Here is a 26,141-nt window from a genome sequence, read left to right as displayed (position 1 = left end):
GTACGTAGGCGCTTAGAATATATCCTAAGTTCAGTTGCATGAGTGTCGAAAAACCACATGTTCCCACTTGATCTGTCACATGTCAGTCAAAGCAGTAAGTATTTTGTTTTATCTTTTGCCTCATCAAACTGTAGACTTGTACGAAGTATTGAATGGTCAATAGATGGGGGCAAACCCTTATGAAATATGAGCTTCTTTGACAGTAGGCTTGAAGTGTTTAAATTCAGACAAATATGCAAGTTGAAGTATTTGAATCCTCTATATATACAAGTTGAAGTCTTCAAATCCGACAAAGTAATATGATAAGTCCTACAAGTTCGCATGTTAGACTCTTAAATCAACCAAGTTACAAGTCAATGTCTTCGAATTCTATGAATTTACAAGTTAAGACCCTAAAACTTGTTACGAGTTAAATTCCACAAAATTGATCGGGCAAGTTTGAATGTGCAAACTAAAAAATGTGGAACTTGCACTATATTCATTCTTATTGGCATGCGGAATATGGAATGACTTTGAATTACTAAAAGCTTGGAATCAAGAATTAAAGAGCAAATTCAAATTGGATTATGCAATAAAAATGCATGATATGAAAAAAAAAAGAAAGAAAGAAATTCATAACTATAAAATTGTCTAAAACATCAATCAAATGCTAAAGAAAAAAAAAAGAGAAAGCCTAATCTAAGCGTAACTTGTAGTTAGTCAAATCTTGACGACTAGCCTCCAAGCACTCTCTTTTCTGTTCCAAACGAATTGAATCTTCAAGCGTTAATAAACTCATATTTTCATACGAGGATATCTCATCTTCTGTAGCTAAAATCTTGGCTTGAACCTCTTCAACCTTCTTCTTAGCAACTTCTAAAACAGTTTCAAGTCCCTCTCGCTCTCCTTGTAAAGTTGCTAGCTTCCGCTTAACCTTCTTTAGTGATTTCTTGTTAGAAGAAACATGTTTTGCCTTCTCACCTTCTTCTACTTTGAACAATTCAAGACGCTCGTTGGCATTGGAAATCAACTCCATCTTCTTATCTTCATGCGCCTTGTCAACAAAATTAGAGTGTTCTTGATCATAAGAAGTAGCATGATCAAAATGAGAATCTACTAAGCTCTTTAATGGTGAAAGATCTAATAAATTCATCTCACTCATCTCTTTGAAAATCTCACAAATATCATCTTTGTAAAATGAAATATTGTCTAGAGAAGTTCTGTAAAGTTTTCCACAAATCTCTTCCCAAAGACCCAAGATGTACTTTCTTTTGTGGTTGAACAACACCTTTTCCTTCGAAGACAGACATAGCTCCATTACTCTTTGGAAGAACTCGGAAAAACTCATTTGAATTAGGAGTCAACCCTTTTAAAGTTTGGCCACGAGAAGTAGATGATGTCTTTTGCTCTTGCTCAATATTTAAAATTGATTGTGCCTTAGGTCTTGATATTGCAGTAGACTCATCGCTAGCTTGTGGCATCTCATGTGGCGATCCTAGTGGATGTCCAGCAACGTTAACCTACACATGAAAAGAGTGGGTTAGCAAAGTTATTTTATTCACACAAAAAAAAAAAGTAAACCTTGTCGCTCTGAATTGTCATTGATCTTGAAGGACTATCGACACTCTGAACTTCTACGACTCTTAAATCAACAACTTCAGCCCCAGATGGTTCAACCCTTTGCCTCTTCCAACATCGATCCTTGCTAGTTTTGCTTGTTTCTTGAATGGCCCGTTTACTAGAGAAGAGAAATTGGGGACATTTCTCTTTATCAGTAGAAGTATGAACTACTTCTTTCTTAGATACCTTAGAGGAGTTAAGCTTCTTACTTTGATGTTGGGGAGCAAGTGGTGTCTTGACATAACATCCAAATTATCCTCAAGAACCATTCCATAGGATCTCTCCCACCAAGATGAATATTGGGTAGTATAAAGCTTCTTTGCGGAAGTTACCGCAGGAGGAAATGTCGCTTTAGACATAGTTGCACGTGATATGCAAATGCGCCAATATCTAAGGCCTTCATCAAGCGACTCAGCACGAATATCATTTTCTAAATAGCCAGGAATATCTTGATGAAAACCAAATTGGCGACTAAATCGGTGAGGACTATATGACTCAATGACAAAGGAACCTCCCTTCCTCAGTGGAAGATAATTAAAACGAAGGCTCATAAAATAAGCTAGCTCCAACTCTGGTGCTTTTCCATCATCAATATAATAAGTTGGGTGAGGCCTACCAAGCATGGTTGCATTCCATACAATGATTTTCCCTCGATGGACACGCTTTCTGGCCTCATCTTTGTCAAAGTACTTTGCAGCGCCTTCCCCATAATATACCACCATTCGTGGAAGAGAAGGTCCACTAGTAAGCGGATAGTGTGTCTTGAGATAATAAGCAAGCCAACCATAAACATAGTGGATGGGAAAACAAACTTTTATATGGTCTAAATGTGAAGAATTTGAAATTTTATTTAAGCCATGATATATGCTTGCTAAGACCGGAACCGCAAGGCTAACCCTTTTACCATTCGCCATTAAGCTTGCTATCTTGAAAGTTTCAGGCCGAATGAAATTCCCTTCTTCAGACGGAAATACAAAGGCACATAACCAACATGACAAAAAGGCCGTCAGATAAGTCTCATATTTTTGGTGTTTCGCTCCAAGCTTAGAAAATGCCATCTCTTGAGTACTTGACCATGTGTTTATCTCAGTAGGTATCTCACCTATTGGATTATGAGTAGATGACAGATGTCGAGATTTCTTCTCTTTCCTTGGGGGAGCTAGCTCATATTTGCGATCTTTCTTGCACCAAAATTGTATCCATTCATTAAAAGAGACCCTCATATTACCATTATTTTTCTCTTTAAGATGATGAAAGGCAGCAAACATACACTCGCAAGTTCGAGGAAGAAATCTTTCCCTCTTGTCATCGAAACCTGTAAGTTCCGTGAGTTAGGTATCACTTCTTCGTAAGGGACTCCGCTAATTGGCAAACCACCTAGAATATGCAAGTCCCAAAGAGATATGGATGTTTCTCCAATAGATGTAAGTAATGTATTTGTTTGAGGGCACCAAGCCTCACAAGAGGCTTGTATAATATTGGAGTTCCGATCATAAGTAAAAAGAGAAGCAAATACAGCATCAGAAATACAAACATTGTTTAGACTTTGCCCATTTTTGCTTAAGACATCTTCTGTCCATTCCCAGTATCCCGGAATGCAGTGATATTCACCTTCAAGCACAATGTTATCCCCCCAACGTAGTTCCTCTAGAATCATGCAACGACCTAAATTTGAAAGAGTGCTCGCGATGTTTGTACATTGTGGATTTGGTTTCTCAAGATACCACGCTTTTGAGGCTTTATTAGATTTGTGATCGTATTCGGATGTCCAACTTCTCATATGAAGCGTGTTCCTCAATTGTGGCCATGGATCAACATAACGACCAACAAAAGATTCTTGGACCAAAAACTTAGTCTCCACCGTACTACCCTCTGTTCCAACGATGAGATATTTGAGTTGAGAAGATGGGCAAGTACAATACTTGAAGAAAACCATTGTTCAAACTGCAAAAAAAAAAAGTGCTAATATTTACTTATGATGATACACGAAAGAAGATAAAACTTGAAAGAGAGGGGTAGTTAAGAAGGGGGAATAATTTAAGCATTATGGATCTTGAGAAAGCCTCAAGTTAGTGATCTTCAAGGCGGGGACATTAAACACATCCCTTCACACCTTATGCTTAAGTATTTGGGACCTTGTAACACCTTGAGAGTAGTATTTTTTTTCAAGGCAGGGACGTTAAACACATTATTCTCGTAAAGCCTCAAGTTGGTTAAGTATTCGGGACCTTGTAACGCCTTGAGAGTAATATTTTTTTCAAGGTGGGGACGTTAAACAGAATATTCTAGTAAAGCCTCAAGTTGGTTAAGTATTCGGGACCTTATAACGCCTTGAGAGTAGTTTTTTTTTTAAGGCGGGAACGTTAAACACAGTATTCTAGTAAAGCCTCAAGTTGGTTAAGTATTCGGTACCTTGTAACGCCTTGAGAGTAGTATTTTTTCAAGGCGGGGACATTAAACACGGTAAAGCCTCAAGTTGGTTAAGTATTCAGGACCTTGTAACGCCTTGAGAGTAGTATTGTTTTTCAAGGCGGGGACGTTAAACACGGTATTCTAGTAAAGCCTCAAGTTAGTGATCTTCAAGGCGGGGACATTAAACACATCCCTTCACACCACAAGATCAAATTCATGTGTGATATAGTTCTCCATTGTTCAGCCTCCATGTTGCTCCTATTGACCTATAAACAAACCCACATAATAAAATAAAATAAAATACAAATAAAGAAGGGGGAATTACCTCACAGTTGAGGCTTGCGAATCAGTTCCAAGCAACAGTTCACAAATTGGTATTAAAAGTATGAGGGTCATGATCCTATTTATAGGCGAGTAATGTCGGTCGTTCACTCCTAATTGATGACGGTTCAAGTGTCACAATTCAAATGGGATAGGAATATGTTAACTTTTTGGAGACAAATAAGGAAAAGTGCATGGTGGGACCCACAAATTGGAAAAATATAAAATTTCCTACGTATTGAAAGTTTTGGCAGTATGTGTGTACAAGCTTATAATACTTAGGAGTCTTCCAAACAATTACACGGTCAAATATAAATAAATAGTAAATTGTATGGACAATTTATTTATTTATTATATATAGTTTGATTCAAAATTGACTTAATACATCCAATCTAGTCTTCGTGAAAATATTTGTTTGACAAGACTTGAAGCAGGGGGCATTTGTAATCATTTAAAATTTATTAAATATAAATTTATAAAATGATTCGAATTATATTAAATTCATGAATATATTAGTCCAAATAAATATTATGGATTAATATAATTGGGCTAATTATTCAAGTCCAATAAATATGAATTTAATTAAAATAAAAATTAATTGATTTGGGTTATAGATGAGCCCAATTTGCTAAGTCCAATGTCATCTTATCCTAGAGGCCCATTCTTTTGGTGCCACATGGCAAATGACGTGGCATGCCAAGTCAAACAAATAAGCCAATTGGATCATGACATGTGTCAAAGATGACAAGCCCGCTTCATAAAGCCCATATGACATGTCACTTAAATCTGATCGGTCGAAGGGAATCATGTTCCAATCGCAACTCCTCTATTCTAAAACTATAAATAGGGGTCCTCATAATTCAAAATAGAGGACGGAAAATTCTAAACAAGAAGCTAGAGAAAATCCGTGGTACAAACGCCATAAAATTCTCTATAAAGCTACAAGTTTAAGAATTCAAACATTTAAGTTCAAGAACGATCAAGATCAAGACTATCAGGTTCAAGAACATGCTCGAAGCCCTTGAATTCAAGCAAAAGTCAAGATCAAGATAAAGTTCAAAGTTCAAATTCATCAAAGATTCAAGATCAAGCTTTAAAGCCCTTGAATCATATTTGAAAAGGCGAATTCAGAGGAATCATAGAGATTGTAACACTCGCACTTTGAAATAATAAATACGATTGTTGCTATAATTTTCCGTTCTTGATTATTGTTTTCTCGACGCGAATTTTATTGTCTACAGGAAGAAACAAAGTAAATAAACAAAAGCAACGATTATGGCAGGCGATGATTCCAGTATGACTTTCGACTTATAGATTTTGAGAAATTTATATATTTGGGTAAAGGGTCTGAAGAATACTTCAACTTTGACCGAAATTGTTGTTACGATACCGAACTTTGGAAAGGACCTTTTACCCGCTGCACTATTTACTAGTGTATTTTAAAGGTATATATGTGACCACGTGGACACATTACTATTATGCAATATTTATGATGTCCACGTGGGCGTACATATACCTTTAAAATACACTATTAAATAGTGCAGCAGGGTAAAAGGTACTTTCCACAAGTTTGGTATCGTAACATCAATTTCGGTTAAAGTTCGGATATATTTTAGACTTTTTTCCCTATTTAATTTGATTTTCTGTTTCAGGGGTTACCCGTAATTGCTTTTCCAAAAAACTTATTTTTCCTTTTTGCAGATGTAGTGGTTCTACTTTGCGTAATGATCTTGATTTATAAAATGTTCCCAAAAAACAATTATTTGGTAAGCATTAGATAGTGTAACCGTCAAAATCAAGTAAAGATCTAAACAATTCGATTTTTAGATCAATAATAATTGTAGATAAAGTTTGATAACCATGTTTATATCCATAATCTTATATTCCACAAAAAATGTTTTGAATCATTATTCTCATAGATTTCCATATTTGATTATGGGGTATACAATCAATTTTAATAGCACTTTTTTATAACTTTTGCTAATTGGTTTTGTGTTGTTTTTTTCCAGGAATTTTGAAGTTACAAATTTTATTTTTGGGTAAGTAGTTTCTGGGTTTCTCCTATTTTAAGTTCAAAATTATGTTTATTTCTTCAATAATTGAGTTTCTTCAAGGAGAAAGTCGTAAGCATGTAACTATTATTGAAATGTTACGTGAAGAATTCATGCAACTTCATGTTACATTATTACTCAATTGGTATAACTTGATTCTTATTGTGGAGATTGTGAAGTAACTTTAATGTTTAATGAACAAAAATAACATATTTATGCTAATAGCTAATAGCGGTCCCAACATTCCTTCTCTATACACTCTGTTGATGGAATTTTGAGTGGGTGTTTGATCATGTTTCATTATGAAATTTGAAAAAAATATATTTTCTATTTCTAAAGTAAAATATGATTTTTGAAAATTGAAATATTATTTGATCATGAATACAAATTGATGTTGTTTTTGCCTTTTTGGGAGTAATTTGAGGTGAGAAGAGTGAAAATTCATTGACAAATCAATTGGAAAGACAATGGAGTTACTCTCTTTAGTTCTACATACTTCTTTTTTGTTCTTTCTATGAATGGTATTTTATGATATATAGTTCGATTTGTATATTTTGTTATTCATTTTTTTAGAATTCTTCGAGATTTTGCACGTTATATGGGATGAAGTTTTACATATGCTACTAACTTTATAAACTATGCAAAGAAGCATCAAATAAGTGTTTTTGAATAGTTTCACACTATTAAAAACTTATTGAAGTTATTAATACTTAAAGAGTTGATCGTTAATGTTAATGGGCCCATTGTTTGTAAAACAACTTTATCGATTGAGCAACAAGAATACAAGTTCATATGTGGAAGAGAGCATAAGCAAGACGAAGCATAAGAGGAGCACAATTCTTTGTAACTTTCTTGCTTATTATTACAAAATTTTAGAGTTATTGAATTCAAATTAAAGACAACATTTAAAGTCTATGAATTATTATTATCAAAAAAAATCTTTGAAGAATAATAATACTTTTTAATCTTTAACAAAAAAAAGGTATAAAAAGATAAATTCATAAAAGGAACAAAAAATATTAACTACTACTAAATATGTAACGGAAATAACTGCTCCATGCACATTGGATAAAGATACTTTTGGTCAAAGGATAAGGATACTTTTTAATCTTAAATTAAAGTTGAAAAAAATAAGAAGATAAATTAAGAAAAGGAACAAAAAATATTAACTAATTATAAATATGTGACTGAAATAACTGCTCTTTATAAAAAAAAAAATTAGTAGTCTATATTGAATTAACAAAATTATTTTCAAATTTGAAAAAAAAAAATGAAATGACTTTACACGATTTGTTCTAAAAAAAATTCAAAATCATATTATTAAAAGATATCTATATCTGAAAATATGTTTAAAGGATAAGGAAAGAGATAAAATTAAGAAAAGGAACAAAAGAATATCAACTAATCATTAATATGCTACTGAAATAATTATTCCATTATTTAACAAAATTAATTTCAAATTTGAAAAAAAATATTCACAAAAATAAAATTAAAATAAAAAAAGCAAAATGAAAACAGGGTTTCTTAAAATAGGTAACCACCTTTTGCTTTTAAATTCCTATAATAAAGACAACCATATTATACTTTTTAATCATAAACAAAAAAAGAATAAGATGAATTCATTAAAGGAATAAAAAATATTAACTAATTATAAACATGTGAACGAAATTTCTACTCCATAAGTCTTTCTAAACATAGTTTATATTTTTCTATTGAATTAGAAAAAATAATTTCAAAAAGTGTATATATATATATGTCACGACCCAAGAGCACCCCCTAGTCACGGCGTACTCGACCTCGAAGAGGTCTAATACATGCCTCTTAGCATTCATAACATTCGATATAGAAAAGAGTACGGAATAAAGAAAAAACTTTTTAATCCAAAAACATAAGACTCAAAGGTTTTTTTTTTTTTTTTAAATTCAAATTTGGGTTTTTATTAAGAGAAAAGCAACAATACACATGGGCAAAGGCCCATTTTGCCCGTCCAAGAACAAAGCATACAGACAGTACTAAACAAAAGTAAAAAATAAAAAACACATCTATCATCACACCATCACAAATATCCTGATCTGTAAGGTTTCCTATTCTAGAGTTTATCATAGCTCCTCTGTCTCTTCCCTACGACCATGGTGTCTTTGCTCAAATCTCATTTCCTTTCGGTACTTCGAGGGCTTCCGTCAACACCGCCTACTCACTGGATAAGTACTCCTCTTCTTTTTTGTGTTTTACAACCTTGTCATGTTCTGAATTTCTTTTCCTGCAGGTGCAAATGGCATGGTGTGCTCCGATTTCCATCTTTTCTTTTCTAGGTGCTCTACTTCTCATCTGACCCCAAGACCCTCCCCTTTTGCTGCGAATTCTTTAAAAACGATCTTTATACGCAAGCGGAAGACTAGTCTCACATGGCCATCCTTAGACAAACATACAAGATAGGGTCACGGCCCTTTATACAATCGAAAATACTAAAGTCTATTATAGAGTGTCTTGAACATAAAGAACTAGAAATATAGAATCCTTGTCCTTGAACATATGAGGACATACCAAAAGATCTTGAGAGAACTCTAATCCCAAGCTTCAACTCAAAGCCAACTCAATCACTTTCCCGCACCTACACTTGTAGAAAATAGAGAAAAGTATGGAGTTAGCACAATTAAGTACTAAGTATGATGACCATGCAAAAACATTCTATAAAGGGACATTTAGTTGAGATATATGCTCTAATGCCATTTGGTAAAACCTTCATGATACAAGTTCAAGAGACACATTATAAGTCACCATCCACATTTAAGACAATATCCCTATCATAGACATGCTCAACTAGTACCAATATACACCACATAATCATATTAGTCAAATATGTCATTTCATCATCATAGAACCTCTATCCAAAGTTACCCTAAGACACACTTAAGTAAGGCATGAAGTGGCTGTCCATACAACCTCTTCAAGCACACCTAAGTGTTCCTCAAGGCTACCCTAGATAAGGACCTTTCTATTTCAACATAATATCAATAAGTCAACACTATTTATTAAACCATTTTTGGAGACATTCATGCATTTAGGGGACTTTCACATATTAGTCATTAAGACTTAGGGAACTCACTTTAGCATCTTCAAAGCCTACTCGTGCCATGTGTAGATAGCATCCCATACTACTACCTACATATTGTAGAACCTATCCAATAACTAGAGTGCACATCCCACGTGATGGGAATAGGCATTAACCGACATAGACCACACTAGCTAGGCATGGAATCTGGTGTCATAAGATCCCACACCGTAGAGGGTGTTCTACTTGCCAAGGGTAGAACTAGTACACATCCCATGTAGGCACATGGTTTAGGGGATATCCAAAGAAGTTCATTGTGCCCTAACCTCATGCTCGGAGAGGGCCACCCTCTTAAGCATATCCACTCGGTGCTTAGCCTTAGTTCCCATAGAGTAGTTTCATTTGCATATATGTACTAGAGAGGGCACCATCATTAGGTCTAGCCAACCCATAATACTTTTATCAGGAAGGGCACCACAAAGGATCTACCGATCAAGGTTCATTAAGGATAGCTCATTGACTTTCTTAGAGAGGGTTTTCTATTGTTCCGGTCCACCAACTCTAAGTCTATCATTTCACACAAGAAGAAGGTCATCACCATAAGGTCCACCACTTCAAGGTTTCACATTCACTTTGGGGTCTAGACTTACTCATGAAAAGGGTACCATGCTTAGGTCTAGCCTATTCAAGATATAGCCTAGAATGCCTCTTTAGTCATTCATAAAAAGGGCACCATGCTTAGGTCTACCAATCTATGCTCAATTAGACACGTAAGTCAAAATATCACATTCAAGAAGAGGTACCTAAGTCTACCAAATCAAGTGACAACCTCACCATATAGAGACCTTTCATAGTCTAACATCATCACTTATGAACATTAAGAGAGATCACACTTTCAATCACAATGCTACACCCTTTACACAAGATCACCTTGAGATTAAGAACACCTTCACATTATACATTCAATACATCATAACATAATAATACATCAATTCATTATGTAATGCCTTCAAGGCCATGCTCACAATACATTCAATAAGTAAACACCTCCACCATAAGTGGATCACACATCATTCTATCACAATGCTATATCAATTCTACATTAATAATAAAGTTAGGTTAAACTTACCCTTTTCCAAAGCCACAATCACCATTTCTCCATTCTCCAACAATTCACAATATAAATATACAACTCAATCTAAACACAATAAGCAATAAACATTGAATCAACTATACAACTCAATCTAAACACAATTTCATCAACATTGAATCATAAGCAAACAACCCACTTCATAAGCTAATTTTAGGGTTTTGTGGAAATCAAGGGCTCATAGAGTTTTTCATCCCAAAAACTTCAATCAAACATGAATAATATCATAGATTGTCTTTTGAAATCATTTTCATGCAAGAACCCTTGAGTGGAGTGAGAAAGAGGCTTTTTCATAAACTTTGGAAAACTTAAAAACCATTTGAGATTTGTCTCTAGGGCGAAAACTAGCCCTAGATAAAGAGCCATCATACCTTATTATCAACAATTCCCAAGAAATTTGATGGAGGAAACCTTGAATTCGAAACCCTAGCTGCCCACACCTTCTTCTTCCTTGAGCTTGAGAGAAATATAGAGAGAGAAGAATTTTGGGGTTTTTTATTAGGGTCCTTGAAATAAGGAGTTAAAGGAAGGTTTTAAGACTTAAAACTATTTATATGTATCATATAAACCTTTATCAACCCCACACATTAAAACATTTACAAGAAATTACCCAAAAGCCCCTAAATGAGGCAGCCCCGTCAGGGACCACGCCCACTTAGACGGGTCGTGAAGGGCACCACTGCTCGTGGTGGTGCCCGTGGTCCCTTGACCAGTGGGCCTCTCCACCATGTCAAGCCCTTAAGGACCCAAGGCATCTTCACGGAGGCTCCCACGATCCGTGGTGCACACCACGAGTCGTGGTGGAGCTCGTGAAGATGAGGCAACACCTAGGCAAAGTTGCCTTGCCTCCCTTGAGACCAAGTGATCTTCACGCCCAAGTATACGGACCATCTAGGGCACCACTGGTCGTGGTGGTGCCCGTGGTCTTTGGGGCAGTAAGTAGCCAACTTGGGACAGCCTTGGCTTTTTGGCTAATGCTTGCCCCTTTTGGCTTGGCTCCTTATCTAGCACCCTCAACCAACCTAGAGTAGGTCTCATAGCATGGAGTCTAACACGTGCCTTGACGTTGACTCCTTAGACCCTTCAAACAAGACTAGGGCAACATTACACCACAAAAACACATTAGCTCAAAAGAATAGTCTCCGAACGTCATGGTCTTCCCTTGACGTTCGACCTCAAAACTCTTCAAACTAAACCTTAAAAGCCAAAACTCTTCATTTTAACAAATAACCAACTTCCAAAACACATGCGAAGCTCTAGTTCATCCTATTTCATTTTAGGGTCATCACAATACATATATATATATAATAGTTGAGGTAAAAAGTGAATTTCAATTTCTAAAATTGATAGAGTTTATATGAATTAACAAAATTAATTTAAAGTATTAAAAAATATTAAAGTAAAAATAAAAAAAATAAAACACGATTTGTTCAAATTTTAAAATTAAAAATTAAAAATCTTTTAAATTTGAAAATATGTTTAAAGGATAAGGATACTTTTTAATCTTAAACAGAAAAGGAGGGGGGGGGGGGGGGGTTAAGAAATATACATTAAGAAAAGGAACAAAAATACATTAACTAATTATAAATATGTGACTGAAATAACAACTCTATGAATCATTTTAAACAAAGTTTCTATTGAATTAATAAATTTAATTTCAAATTTGAATAAAATAAATAAAAAACCAAACTGAAAAGAGATTTTGTTTAAATATCTCTTACTTTTTTCAATTCCAATAATAAAGGATACTTAACTATTTTAAAAGAATAAAAATATGAAAAAATTAACTTTGAAGATTAAAAAAAACTATATTCATCTAATATTATATAGTAAAAGAGATTAGTAAAAAAGAACATTTAGTCAATTAAAAAATTATTTAAAAAGTAATTTGATAATATAAAGAAAAAAAAAAAAAAAAAATATATATATATATATATAAACAAAATATAAGTTAGCATTGCACTCTAGAATTATAAAAGAATAAGATATTCAAATTTAAGACGATGAAAATCTTACTACATAAATAATGTTATAGGGTTTAAATGTTAATAAATAAAATATTTTAAAATTTATTGAACAATGAATGAACAAAAAATAAACATTTTTGAAAAAAATTCAAACAAAAATATTTTTGTTTAATTTCAAAAGCATTGAAAATTTTATATCATCCTTGGAGTATGAAAATTATTTAAATTTTAAAAGTAATAAGTAGTAGGCGAGGCAAGTTACATGACATTTTTAAAAATAGTACTACGAAAAATAAAATTAATAAAATATAAATTTAAATCTAAATATTTTAAATAGAAAAAAAAAACAGAAAAATGACAATTGCATTTTATTTTATTTTTTTGCTAAAACGTAAAGAAAAAAAACGCTAATGAAGGGTATTTAACTACTTCAACTTTTAATCTTTATGTTTTTATTTTTCTATTATATAGAAGGGTGAAGACGACCATGACGATCAAGGGAAATTCTGAAATATTTGATATAATTGAAGGGCAAAATAGTAAATGACTGGCTATAAGCGTAGAAGCATCTTTTAATTTTCAAATGTTTTTTAAAAAAGATAATAATTTCACTCCATGATATTTTCAATTTGGAGACTGAAACCGTCTCTTTCATTCTGGGAGCTTCCAGAGTTCTTCCATTGGAGGACACACATATATACTTTATAAACGTTCGTTTCATTTTCCAAGAGAAGAGAGGAGTACTATGCCAATTCTCCTTAAATAAAAAGAATTTCTTGCAATTTAAGGTATGGTTTCTTTTCAATTTCCGCTCAAATCTTCTTCTCGAAATTTCTTAGTTGATGTTGTAGATTGGAATTTTGGGTTGAGAAAACCTGAAACTGAAATTTTGGGTTGAGGAGAAGTAGGATTTTCCTTGCTATTTTCTCAGTTGTTATTGATGTTGTTTTGCTAGCAGACAAACAAGGATCTCTTCCTAAGTTATTATAATCTCTTCAGATTTCAAGATACTCTTTCAATTCTCTTCATCTCCGCAGTTGAATGGTACATTTTCATGTATTTTTTCTTTCAATTTTTTTCATGTTTGTAGAGAGACGATTGATTTATCTTTCTTTTTTTAAAAATTTTCTTATATTCTAGATAATACTTTTTCAGTTCATTCAACTTCTTAGTTGGTGATCTACGGAAAAAAAAACTTCTTAGTTGGGTGTTGATTATTTCAGTTCTACTCCTCATTCAATATTTGTCCAACTTTTATTTTATTTTTTCTGTTAATCTGTATGAGGGCTTTATTATCTTATCTAAATTGATTTTTGTAATTAGATAGAGTTAAGCATGCGGTAGAAGAGGTTAGTGTGGAAGTTGGAACTTTGAATTTACATTTCCATAAATTTAGCGATAAAATAAGTTACAAAGTGTCTATCTTGATTAATGAAAGAAAAATTTGAAGCAAGTACTAACTACTACGTAGGAGAGCATTTGCTTAAGGGCAGAACATATCATTACATTGGATGTTTATTTTTTTTAATTCTTAACTTTTATATTGCATAATGAAACTAAATGAAGATTTTTCAAGCACATATGAAAATAGGTTACGATTGGATTGAATAGATCTGATCAAAGACTTAGACAACTCTAGATTATAATTTTTTTCTTAAAAAAATTTAAACAAGAAAAATAACAAGAAGGCTTCTTAATTGGTATATGTAGTTATCTTTTTCTTTTCTAATACAACAGCTGATGCTCATTTAATTTGTTATGATTTGCGGAGAGTAAAGAAGTTTGAATGATCATATATTGTGATGTGGTTTGTTAAGTGATGAAAATATTATGAGCTTTTTTCACTCATTACATAGTAATTGAAAATGTTATTTAATATCATATAATTTTATCGAAATGACCAGTAAAGAGAGTGCTAATAGCTTTTTATGATTAATATCATCGAGGCAGTGTTGAGATTAATATTGACATATCACAAAGATAGGTAAGAATAATGTGGCTTAATTTTCTCTTTGTTCAATTTGTTTTATCGTATTACTACCACAACCATTTATGAATAAGATTCTCCTACTTGTAGAATTTCAAAAAACAAATCATAAAGAAGTTGCAGGGAGCTATAATGATTTCTTCAGCTTTCCAAACAATTCTTGGATACAGTGGGCTGGTGCCAGTATAACTTTGGTAAGAAATTCTTGTCCGACATTTATATGTATTCTTCTCTGTTGGTATGCTATGCTACAAATATATGCATTCATAATTATGCAACTAATATTTGAAACCTCATGGATGCTTATTGAGTAATCAATTTTGTTGCTTATTTGGTCTTTACATTATGATATATTGTTTCATGGCATTATTAGCTTGATTCTCAGTTAAGACATTTCTCTTCACTCTATTATACTGATCAAATTATACAAGTAGATATATTAGTACGACCTATGTACATTTTGTTTTTTCTGTTATATAGGTATGCCCTACAGACATTCGCCAGTGCTAAAAATAGCAATATTATATGATGTTGGATTGTATTAGAGAAAATATGAATTTAGTTTTAATTATATAGAATGGAGTGTTCTTTTGTGTGCTAATCATCGACAACAATAACCTGTGCACAATTCATTAGTAGAGACCTTAAATTTACGACTTCCTTTTTATTACATTGTTTCTTCTCATGGTCATCCTTCCCTACATGAAATCCTTTTGATTTCCCCTTCTGTGTTGTGGTTTTTGTTCTAACATTCTTCAAGCTCTCGCGATAAGCTGTCAATGCTTCCTTATTGCCCATGTTATGCAACAAAATTACATCGAACTCTTTTGAATGAACTGTGGATTTTGTATAAACTATAGCTTGCTTGCTATTTATTTCTTCTTCTAAAATCTTTTTCATCTCTATGAGGATTTTTTTCTCCCTCTCGGGCCTATAAGTGAAGTCTCTCCCTCATCCCTTTTCTCTATTTGAGTTGTTGTTAAATCACTTTGTCCTTTTTTCTCCTAAGGCAGCAACTAATTGATAACATTATTGCCCAAAAACTTATTATTATTAAGGAGGAATTCCCTTGCTTCTTCCACTCCTTCCCTAAAGTTTCAAATCGGGTGTCCATTGTTATATATATACGAAGAGGGCTTACAGGAGAGTCCAAGAACCCATCGACAAGATTATTTAAGCTATTCGATGAACTAATCGAGGATTAAGTAGCATTACAAACGGAAAGGCCTTGTTCATAGGAGGAATTATGATCATTGGAAATACTAACCAACTTTGGTTCAATTAGGTAACCACTACTTTCAATGACAATTCAAGTAGTACATCATTCTTAGAAAATATGTTGAAGCCTTATTTTTATATTTTATAATTTTATTGTCATTAATGTCTTAGTCGCTCGGACTCTTCACGTTTAGTGTCACACCTATGTTGAGATGATATGGGTGATCTGGTCAATCGATTTTGGGTACTTTGACCAAATTCAAGGGAGAAATTCAAAAAAAAAATGTAATCAAAACAAAAACTAAGGTGAGAGTCTAGAGAATGAAATACCTTGTATATATAAATTTCTATTGTCACTCCAAGTTTTCCACATAATATCTCATAATTTAGGTTTTATTACTCTATTTGTATTATTATTAGTCAAATCCTTGCACCGTATCCATACATGGATCAGTATCCCTGAATCTTAAAATTTAGATCATAGAATATCCGACCTATGGATCACACATGTATCAAACACCCGCAATGTTCAAGCAACTTAGATTAATGTAACTAACTAAGTTGAATCAGTTATATAGAAAAAAAATTATATCTCTTCTTATTGTTCACTTGACACCTGTAATCAATTTAATCCAGTATATATTTTTAGCTTGTTATTGATTATTTCCTTGGAGGTATGAGTGGCTGATAGGTCTAGATGTGCTTCATGGAATTGTGTCTTGATGCATTTAATCTTATTAACATTGTAGTAGCTTAAATAGGTGGTCATTGATGCATTTTGTTTTCGTGTTTTGTAGGTTAAATGGGATGGAATAGGACATGAGCTTGCTCTCTCATCAGTATTTGTAGTGTTGTCTGTTTATCAGCGTACAAGATTTATGAATACATACTTTTCTGTGGAAGTGATATCAAGGTAATATGCTCTGACCTTAGTCTACTATGGACTTTTATCTGTTTTTGGTTGCTTGTTATGGTGGAAATTCCTTCATGTAGTTTTTGGCATTTTTTTGGGTTCTTTTCTGGTGGAGATCTTTATCTGATACTTACTTTTACCTAATTTAGCAAGCTTATAAAATAATAGCATGTGGTTTTATATGCTTTCGCCTACTCCGTTGTCTTATTACGTTCTTCATGTTTTCTATTGGATATCTATCAAGATTGCGAAACTATATATACAAGGACCATTATTAGCTAATCAATCTTAACTTTAAGTGGTTGGTCTCCTGCTAGAGAGCATCACAGCAAAGGCAATCGCTTTCTTGAATAAATGTTATAATTTCTATATGGTAGGTACTAGCTGTTGGGCTTTAAGTTATTCAAATTAAATTTCATGAAAACAAATTTGAGGTTCAATAAAATCCTATTTGCTTACCAAAATATTAATACTCCTACTTAAGCTTTAAGTAAATAGGAATATAATGTTAATATCCCAAATGCAGTGCTCTTTGTTTTTTCATCATCTTCTCGTGGTAAGAACATGGTTAATATTTTTTCTCTTACACTTTAGATTATTTATATGCTTAATTGGTAGTGTTTGGTGGAGCACGATTTGTTAAGGTGTTCATGATACTTAGTCACTTTGCCTAACATGTGTGTGTCTTTGCTTATTGAATAACATCCAAATGCTGATACGGTCTATTTTTATTTATTTTTTGGTTAGGTTAGCTAAGTGTTGTCTGATGTTATGCTACTGAATTAGGAGTTACAATTGCTTGACCTCTTCTCACTCTTGCTATATCTATTAGAATATAAAGCTTTTTGACATCTTCTTTATTACACGTTTTGTGTTTTTTTTCTCTAGAAACTTGTGTTTTCTGGTGCTTTTATCCTTAAGCTTGTTCAATATGGTCAAATTAAATGCTTATTAGACACTGAAATATCAATGTTCATCCAGAAGTTGTGCATGCAATTTTTTCTCTTCTTGATCAGATTGAAGAACTGCGAGGTTTAGATTGATACTTCTCTAATTGTAAATTAATGAAAGGATTATACTATGTTGAAACCTAATCTCGCCATATAGTAATTGTATTTGGGTTCTAAGTATTTTTGAGTTTCATTAGTCACTTTACTCCTCCCGTCTGTTTGCACCATTTGATGAAGTTTTGTACCCCTTTATTTCTTTGACAGTTTAAATTCTAGCCTAAGTCTTGAGTACTTCATGTGACAAAGAAGATGAGATTATTACTGATTCATCTTCATTCTAAGTCTAGAGTACTTCATGTGACAAAGAAGACGAGGTTATTACCAATTCATCTTCATTTCAATTTTCATATGAACTATTTCTGGAGTGTATGTTTATGTGCTTTTTTTGTTTTATTCCTCTCAGTAACCTGCACTTCTTACCTCCATAGAATTTTTTGTTGGAGTGGTGCTTTGTCTTCTTTGTTGTTTGTTGCATTTTAGGCTGAAACTTGATGGAAAGATGAAATAATCTTTGTCTGAAACTATTAAATTGGCTATGCATTAACAGAAGCAGCACAGGGTGGACTGAAGAGATGGATTGGGCTATAGTACATGCCACAAGTAAAGCAATGCAAGCTGAAGTATATAGAATGAACCTATCAGGTGCAATGTATTTTATTTGGCAAGAGAGGAACTGTAGAATTTTTCAGCATAAGGAGATGACCACAGAGGTGATCATCAGTAACATCATACGAGAAATCCATTGCAGAGGGACTGGCTGAATTTATGCTTATATTTAATTTTTATCTATAGTATAGTAGAGGGACTGGCTGAATTTATGCTTAGATTTAATTTTTATCTACAGTATAGTAGAATAGTGGTTATTTATTTAAGGTAGATGAGCTTTGAGATTGGGATTATGTCCATGTCTTGAGTTTCAAATCTGTACATATTGACATATCTGGTAATAAAAATTACAGTTACCAAAAAGTATTTGTCTGAATTGAACATGATTTTTTTACCATTCATTGATCTTTTAAATTTGAACCTTGACTTTCTAGAATTATTGAAATTAGACATTTCATCCTCATTTCAAATGTAACAAGTGATTTTGATCAAAGACGGTCCAGAAGTAAGCTGTGATATAACAAGTGATTTTGATCAAAGACGGTTCAGAAGTAAGTGATCACAGCTGAAAGATGCATCTATTATTGTCTGATTTATAAATACTATATGAATGTAATTAGTACTCCTATATATATGTTCAACATATAAGGCCTATATTATGTCATTCACGTGAATAAGGGGTCGTTTTTGTTAGGAAGGATAACATCAAATAGTCTTCACTATTCTTTATTTTTATGACAATTCTTCATATTATTCTATTAAAAATTACACTATATAAATATAATTTAAAATTATTTTATGATAATTCTTCATATTTTACAATTAAAAAATTGCACTATAAAAATATAATTAAAATATTATATTATAAATATAGTGTAATTTTTATGTTTATTTATATTTTGATTTTCATAAATTCTCTTTTACTTTAACAAACTAAGATGAAAATTCTATTTTTAGGTAAATAAGAACAAGAATTTATTTTTAAATATATACGGTAGCATCATGGGAATGCGCACAAATAATTTGAAAGTTTAATTTTTAAAAATGCATAACTAAAACTTGTAAAGAACATATAAAATAAACTAAATAAAATGAATGGTATTTTTTTATAAACAAATAATTTGTTCTTAAAATTTACGCAATGCATATTATTTTGTATACAATAAACCAAACAAGCAATAAGAAATAATCGCAACATAACTTATCCCATCATGATTACTCTCATTATAACTTGTATTTTTTTAAAAAAAAAATCGACCCCTAAATAACATATTTGGCAGCTATATTATATTCAAGATAGTAATATTGTTATTTATTGAAATGTATTTTTATTTAATACGCAACAAATAATATGTAATGGTGTTTCTATGGAATTTTATCATTTATACTCTACAATATTATGCCCCTAATAATACTAAGCGTTGGGCCCGTGATAGCACGGGCAATACTTATCTAGTTTCTACTATATAGAAAAGCAAAGTCCAAGGACGACCAAGGGCATATTGGAAAATCTGACTTTAAGGAAGGGCAAAACAGTAATCTATCTACTATATATAAAAACGAAGCCCAAGGACGATCAAGGGCATATTAGAAAATCTGACTTTAAGGAAGGGCAAAACAGTAATTAAGTTATCAAGATAGGTATGACCGACTTTAGTATTGAATTTTCTAGAAAGCAAGGACTCTTTATTTTCCATGGGCGCCGTTGCATGGTAAAAGAGTTCCAGAGAAGAATCATCAACTCTCATCTCATCATATGATGTTGAAATTTAGGTCAGTTATCTCAATCTTTCCTTTAACCATTTTCTGTTCTTAATCTGCTTTATTATTCTTTCATATCTCTTTCCTTTTCACTGTTGGGTGTTCCAGTTTGAGGGTTGTTTTTTTAAAAAAAAATATTTTTTTTGTTGCTTGGATTCCTTTTCAGTTCTATTTTACAACTGAACTTGATAGATGATATTGTTATTGTACCGTCTCCCCACTCCCCAATTTCATGGTGGATGATCAATTACACTCCCATCACTTTTCCACTCCAAGTGGCTTTATCTTGCTTCTCTTCATCATTTCAATTAATTTACAAATCCAGGTATGCTTCTCTTTAGTTTTTCCCTAAATTTTCTGTTCTTTTTCCTTTCGTGTTCATTTTTGTTTTTTAAGTTCTCTTCAAATTTTAATTATTATCACATATAGGAATATTTCTACTAAAATGCTGGTGCATAGATAGGTTGTTAGAATTCAGATTGATTGCACAAATTAAATATTTAAAAGTTGGAAGTCTTAATTGGGGTATATAGAATTTTAGGGAGATAAACTAAAGATGTCTTTGATCAGCACATTGTAGCATGCTCTATGATGATAATTTTTTGGTGAAGTAGAACATCCTCCTACAGTTGGATAAGTCATTTCAAATAATAACCACCCAAGGTCTGAAAGATCTGATTTTCGGCACCATTCTTCATTCTCTAGAGCAATACCTATTGCTGGATTTGGTGATAGTGTTGTTCCCATTAACATTGTAAATGATGAGAGTGATCCTCAAGCTTTTATAAGTTGCTTCCAGTCAGTACAGTGGCGGAGCCACCTTACAATGAGGGGGTCCGAACCCCCTTCGGTGGAAAATTATATGATTTATACATGGCTAAAATAATTTTTTAGGTATATATAGTAGATGTCAAATCTCCTTCGGCTACTTCGTCTGTCTATTTTTTTAGATTTTGAACCCCCTTATTGATAATCATGGCTCCGCCATGCAGTCAGAGATAGCTATTTCTCTGATTGCAGCCGCGACTTCCAAATTGCCTTGTACTGTGAAACTTAGAGTATGGCATTATGATGTTAATGGTTTATGCTTGTATCTCGAGCAACTAGTGTTGTTCATTGTTTGACTTCATTTCAGGCAAGTACTTCCTCAGACTCTGCATCGATTGGTTTGTAATCCTAAACTATGTTTCTGGTAGGATTTTATGGTTTCCTGGGAGAATGAACTCTAGATAATTTTCTTGTAATATTTCCGTCTTAAACCTTTGAGGAAGTAAAAGCAGAAAATGAATTGGTAGATGAGAAAAAAAAATGAAGGGGAAGCTAACATTGTTTTTATTTTTTTAAGAAAAAAATTTAAATTAAAGGGAAAGGTCTCTCTTTATTTCATTTCGAAATGAAGTTTAAAGTTGGTTGAGCATTTGTTCGATAAGAAATTGTGGCCTGGGCATAGACATTGATCCTTTCTTCGGAGAGTAGAATCTCTTTTTATGTTAAAAGTTCCTATGGGTTGGTGGTGTACCTTATCTTGTTTTATTTTCTACTTCGTCCTATTTGATTTTGCTTACCATGTTTTTATTTTCTACTTCGTCATATTTGATTTTGCTTACCATGTTTAATTATAAAGGTAGTGTGACTTTTGATTTATTTGTAGGTTGTGCTTGCGACTTGGCTATTCTCCAAGATAAAATAACCTTCAATTCTTCTCCTTCAGCTTTCAAGAACACTTAGGAACGACCTCTTTCAATGCAATTGATGTCATTGGCAACACAAAGATGAAATTTAATTGATACGTAGTTATGCAAGGCTGCAATGCCTTCAACTCCGCCATTTGGACTCAGAAGGACGATTCAATATTGCAGCCCTTCCAATATCGATTCAATGCACAAGGTAAGTACATTGGTTATTGTCTGTTACATGCTATTTTTAGCGTCGTAATTTTACAGCTAATATAATGGCAATATAGATATTTTGCCCACCTTTAAGCATATAGAAACATCTAGGCAACTATGGTCTATCGTGTTCCTTTCTCTTCTACATCTTTCTTGCCCGAGTAGTTCCTAGCTCTATGACGGCACTTCAGATTTATAACTCATTTACTCAGCTTTTCCTTATTTCTACTTTTCGTGCAAAAAATAATAATAATTGATCTCTTCTGAACTCCTTTGCTCTTATAAGTTAAGTGTCTGTTGTTACCTAATTGTAGATTTTAATATCCATTTGATCCGCTGCTTATTGATGTTTTTTCTTTCAAGATAATTACTATTGGCTAGATAGAATAATGCCCAGTTACCAATAATGGGTCTATTCTGGTGAAGTTGGCATTTTTTTTTTACGTTCATTGTTAGTTTGCTGCTTGTATAATTTCTTAAGTGCGGTCTTCTATCCTAGCAGACTTGGCTTAACTTCACTTGGTTCATGCCACAACTATCAATATGAAAGGACAGTTTTGTTGATGCATTCCTCTTGACTATATGAAGAAGACAAGAACTCTTCTTTTTAACAGGAAAATTTGCTCACATATATATATTTTTTCTGATCTCCTCCTTCAAGCTTTTCACAATCTCTACTTTGAGATTTTTTCATTTTCTCTTCTGTCTGCTTACGATTTCAAGTATGATTCTCTATCAAATTTTGCTTGAATCTCCTTTTTTTCTTTCTCTGCCTTCTTTTCTTTCTTTATGTATTTGAGTTCTTTTAGCAATTTCCGATTTCATGACTGAATTTCTTGTTGTCATTGTCCTATAGTGACATTCTTATCCAGGAAGAGTAAGTAGAGGAACACATTAAATCGAGTGAAAAAGAATTATCACAATAGTCTGGCTAATCAGATTCTTGAGAAAAAAAGTATAAATCATTCATACCAGGTAAAAACTGTTTGGAAATCATATGATTGCATGGACATTAGTAGCTATACCATTAAGAAGTTCTCTATCTCTTAGGGGTATTAAGAAGTTCTCTATCTCTTAGGGGGTCATTTGGTTAGGAACAAGTTATTCCGAGATTAATATATATCTTATATCTCACATCAAACGACTGCTTATACTATTGATTTCAGCTGGTGGTTATCTTTTAATTGTATGTGGAGTTATGGATTTTATCACTAATTCTTGTTGTATGAGAAAAAATTGGTAAGGGTATTCAATGTTTGGAATTCATCCATGTAGTAGAGGAAAAAAATATCTTTCATTTGTGAAATAATCAATAATCTACCAGCAGATTTTAAGTTTTGCTATCATATAAAAAATTTTCTTACATTTAAATGTTATTTTCAAGGTTATTTGAATAGTGCTGAATTCTTAATAGTTTGTAGTTCACCTATATGCTTTAAAACTTTTCTTTTGCGTTGATTTTATGTAGTCATTAGTTATTGGTATCCTCTATTGGTGGGGTAAGCTTTCATTTTGGAGCTCAATTTTATCAGGCAGCTTTCGGAAAACTATTCTTTTCCTCCTTATTGGTTTATTGGTTTACTTATCTGGTCTTATTTGTATGCTTAGTGTTGACAAAAATTGAGATTTTTTGTCATAACAGATGGGATCGATTATGGAGTATGAGACAATTCCTCTGATGAACACACAGATTAATATATGCTTATTTAAAACCGTCTGTTATTACAAATATTGCAACATGTACTGCTGCTAATTAATCTTAGCATTTTATTAAAAAATTGATGATTGCCTAATTTTTTTTCTTTAAATGATCTAATTTCATGAGGATAGATGTTCTAATTAAACATATTCTTGTTCTTGACAATATCATTTAATAGAAGAATGTTTAGTGTGTGCACCCTATAGGATGATAATCACATGTACGGGTTGGAGAAAACATCAAATAATGTTACTTTATATTAGCTTAACAGTAACCAAATCAAAATGAAATAATATGTATGTAGCTTCTATTTTACAACTCTCTGATATTTATTTTTTTGCTTTCCTCACAGTTCATCCAAAGCTGATTGTTATAACTCTTGGTTATAGAGAATAATTTCATATGTACTTGTGATGGTTTGGAAGATGCACAAACATTAACAATGATTTTGGGTTGGGACAAATGAGAGAGTCATGCTTACATTAAATCAATTAATTCATCATCTGATAAAAAAGAAAAATGACGTATGGATGGGAAGAACAACATACTATGATACATTCTTTTAGGAAATTGGGGGCAATTGATTGCACCAAAATAGGAACATTCAATCATGGAGAGCTTAATAAGATCGAGCCCAAAATGATCGATATTTCAAGGAAGATTGAAGAAGATGATTTCATTCATAGAGAGCTCAATTTATCTATTTTGCATATTTACATGAAAATGTCATGTTATGCCAATGTTGACATATGCATTTGATCAAGTATAGTTTCTATTTTAATATGAATTTTTTTTTGGAAAACTTAGCTAAATCCACAGCTTATTCTATCATATTTATTAAAATTTTCTACTATTTGAAAAAATTACACAAATTCTTACTTTACCCGATACATTGGTCGGATACATCACTTTATGCGATGTATTGGGTGTTGAATGATGTATTCAAAATTGAGACGCGATATATCAAGAAATTTAGGGATGTAGCCAAAATCAGAACACAATGTATCAGGACGTTGAAGGATGTATCCGAACTCGAGATGCGATGTATCGAGACATTTTTGGATGAACTTGGATTCCATCGAATTTAAGGATTTTTTTATAATTTGGAAAAGAGTAAGATAAGATGTAGTTAGCTTTTAATACTATGAGATTTGTGCAAAATTTTCAAAGAATTTACATCAAATTTAAGTACGTTGGGTCGTGCTTAGCATGGCCGGTACCCATCTAGTTTCTATTATATAGAAGAGCCAAGTTGAGGACGACCAAGGGCAAATTTGTCATTTCCTAAATATTCTAGAATATTTGTTTTTATGTTATGGCATCAAAAAAATGGTAATAGATTTATAATGACAATACAACCAAATATCTTTTCTTAAATGCCATGTGTATCCTGATGATGTGACATTTAATATGGACCCACATTTTCAATCACATTTTCTATATATATATATTTTTCTCTTTTTTTTTGTAGTGTGAAATTTCATTAAAACAAAAATAACTATTAAACAATGGCATTTTAGTAATTTTAATAATATTTAAGGGCAAAATTTTCTATTATATAGAAGAGCCAAGTTGAGGACGACCAAGGGCAAATTTGTGATTTCCTAAATATTCTAGAATATTTGTTTTTATGTTATGGCATCAAAAAAATGGTAATAGATTTATAATGACAATACAACCAAATATCTTCTCTTAAATGCCATGTGTATCCTGATGAAGTGACATTTAATATGGACCCACATTTTCAACCACATTTTCTATATATATTTTTTTTCTCTTTTTTTTTTTGTAGTGTGAAATTTCATTAAACCAAAAATATCTATTAAACAATAATTTTAATATTATTTAAGGGCAAAATAATAATTGTATAATTAATGACCAAAATAAAAATCTAGAAGAATCCATGCATGCCTTTACTTTTAAAACTAGCCCATAAAGATGTTTTTATAATTGTGTTAAAATGAAGAGTTTCTATTAATTAACTTTTTACAAACAATAATAAATGCTAAGCTTGTTTTGACATGTTTTTGAAAGAAAATTTTGAACTAATTTAAAATAAAATGTGTTTGAATAGTTAATATTTTGTTCCTAAAAATACATTAAAGGGTTATTGCGTAAACATATTTTAATATTATGTTACATAATATGACCACTAAATTCGTATCTTGATTATTAAAATAATCTTTAAAATGACGTATCAATATTTTTTAATTAATTTGAAGAAATATAAAATTACGTGACTAAAAAAATGAATAATGTTTGACTATTAAGAAATTAATGATTTGATAATGTATTCATCAAAAGATTAAAAAATATAAAATTTTCATTTCTATATAGAATATTCTCTTAATATCAAATATGATAAACTATTTAACAGGGAAAATTTGACAAGAAAAAAAAATTAATATTCAAATTCTAAGGAATATTAAAATACAAACTAAAGAAAAATGAGTAGTTAAAAAATAAAGAAAAAACAAAAAATGAAAATTTCAATAGAAAAGGGCTT

The 26,141-nt window shown here is 32.1% G+C and overlaps 1 protein-coding gene and 1 pseudogene across 1 annotated transcript; one reads left to right on the top strand and one right to left on the bottom strand.

The window, feature by feature from the left end:
* Positions 1-673: 673 nt before the first annotated feature.
* LOC125847234 (uncharacterized) lies at positions 674-1,958 on the bottom strand (annotated as a pseudogene).
* Positions 1,959-14,604: 12,646 nt separating this feature from the next.
* LOC125847233 (uncharacterized) lies at positions 14,605-18,475 on the top strand. The gene is made up of 3 exons (XM_049526897.1): positions 14,605-14,733; positions 16,555-16,670; positions 18,228-18,475. The coding sequence occupies exons 1-3, from the start codon at positions 14,605-14,607 to the stop codon at positions 18,439-18,441; spliced, it is 459 nt and encodes a 152-aa protein (XP_049382854.1). The 3' UTR covers positions 18,442-18,475.
* The last annotated feature ends 7,666 nt before the right edge of the window (positions 18,476-26,141 follow it).

Source organism: Solanum stenotomum, chromosome 12, assembly GCF_019186545.1.
Source record: "Solanum stenotomum isolate F172 chromosome 12, ASM1918654v1, whole genome shotgun sequence".
NCBI classification, from domain to species: Eukaryota; Viridiplantae; Streptophyta; class Magnoliopsida; order Solanales; family Solanaceae; genus Solanum; species Solanum stenotomum.
Note: the sequence above shows the minus strand (reverse complement) of the source record. Positions and strands in the feature narration are given on the sequence as shown.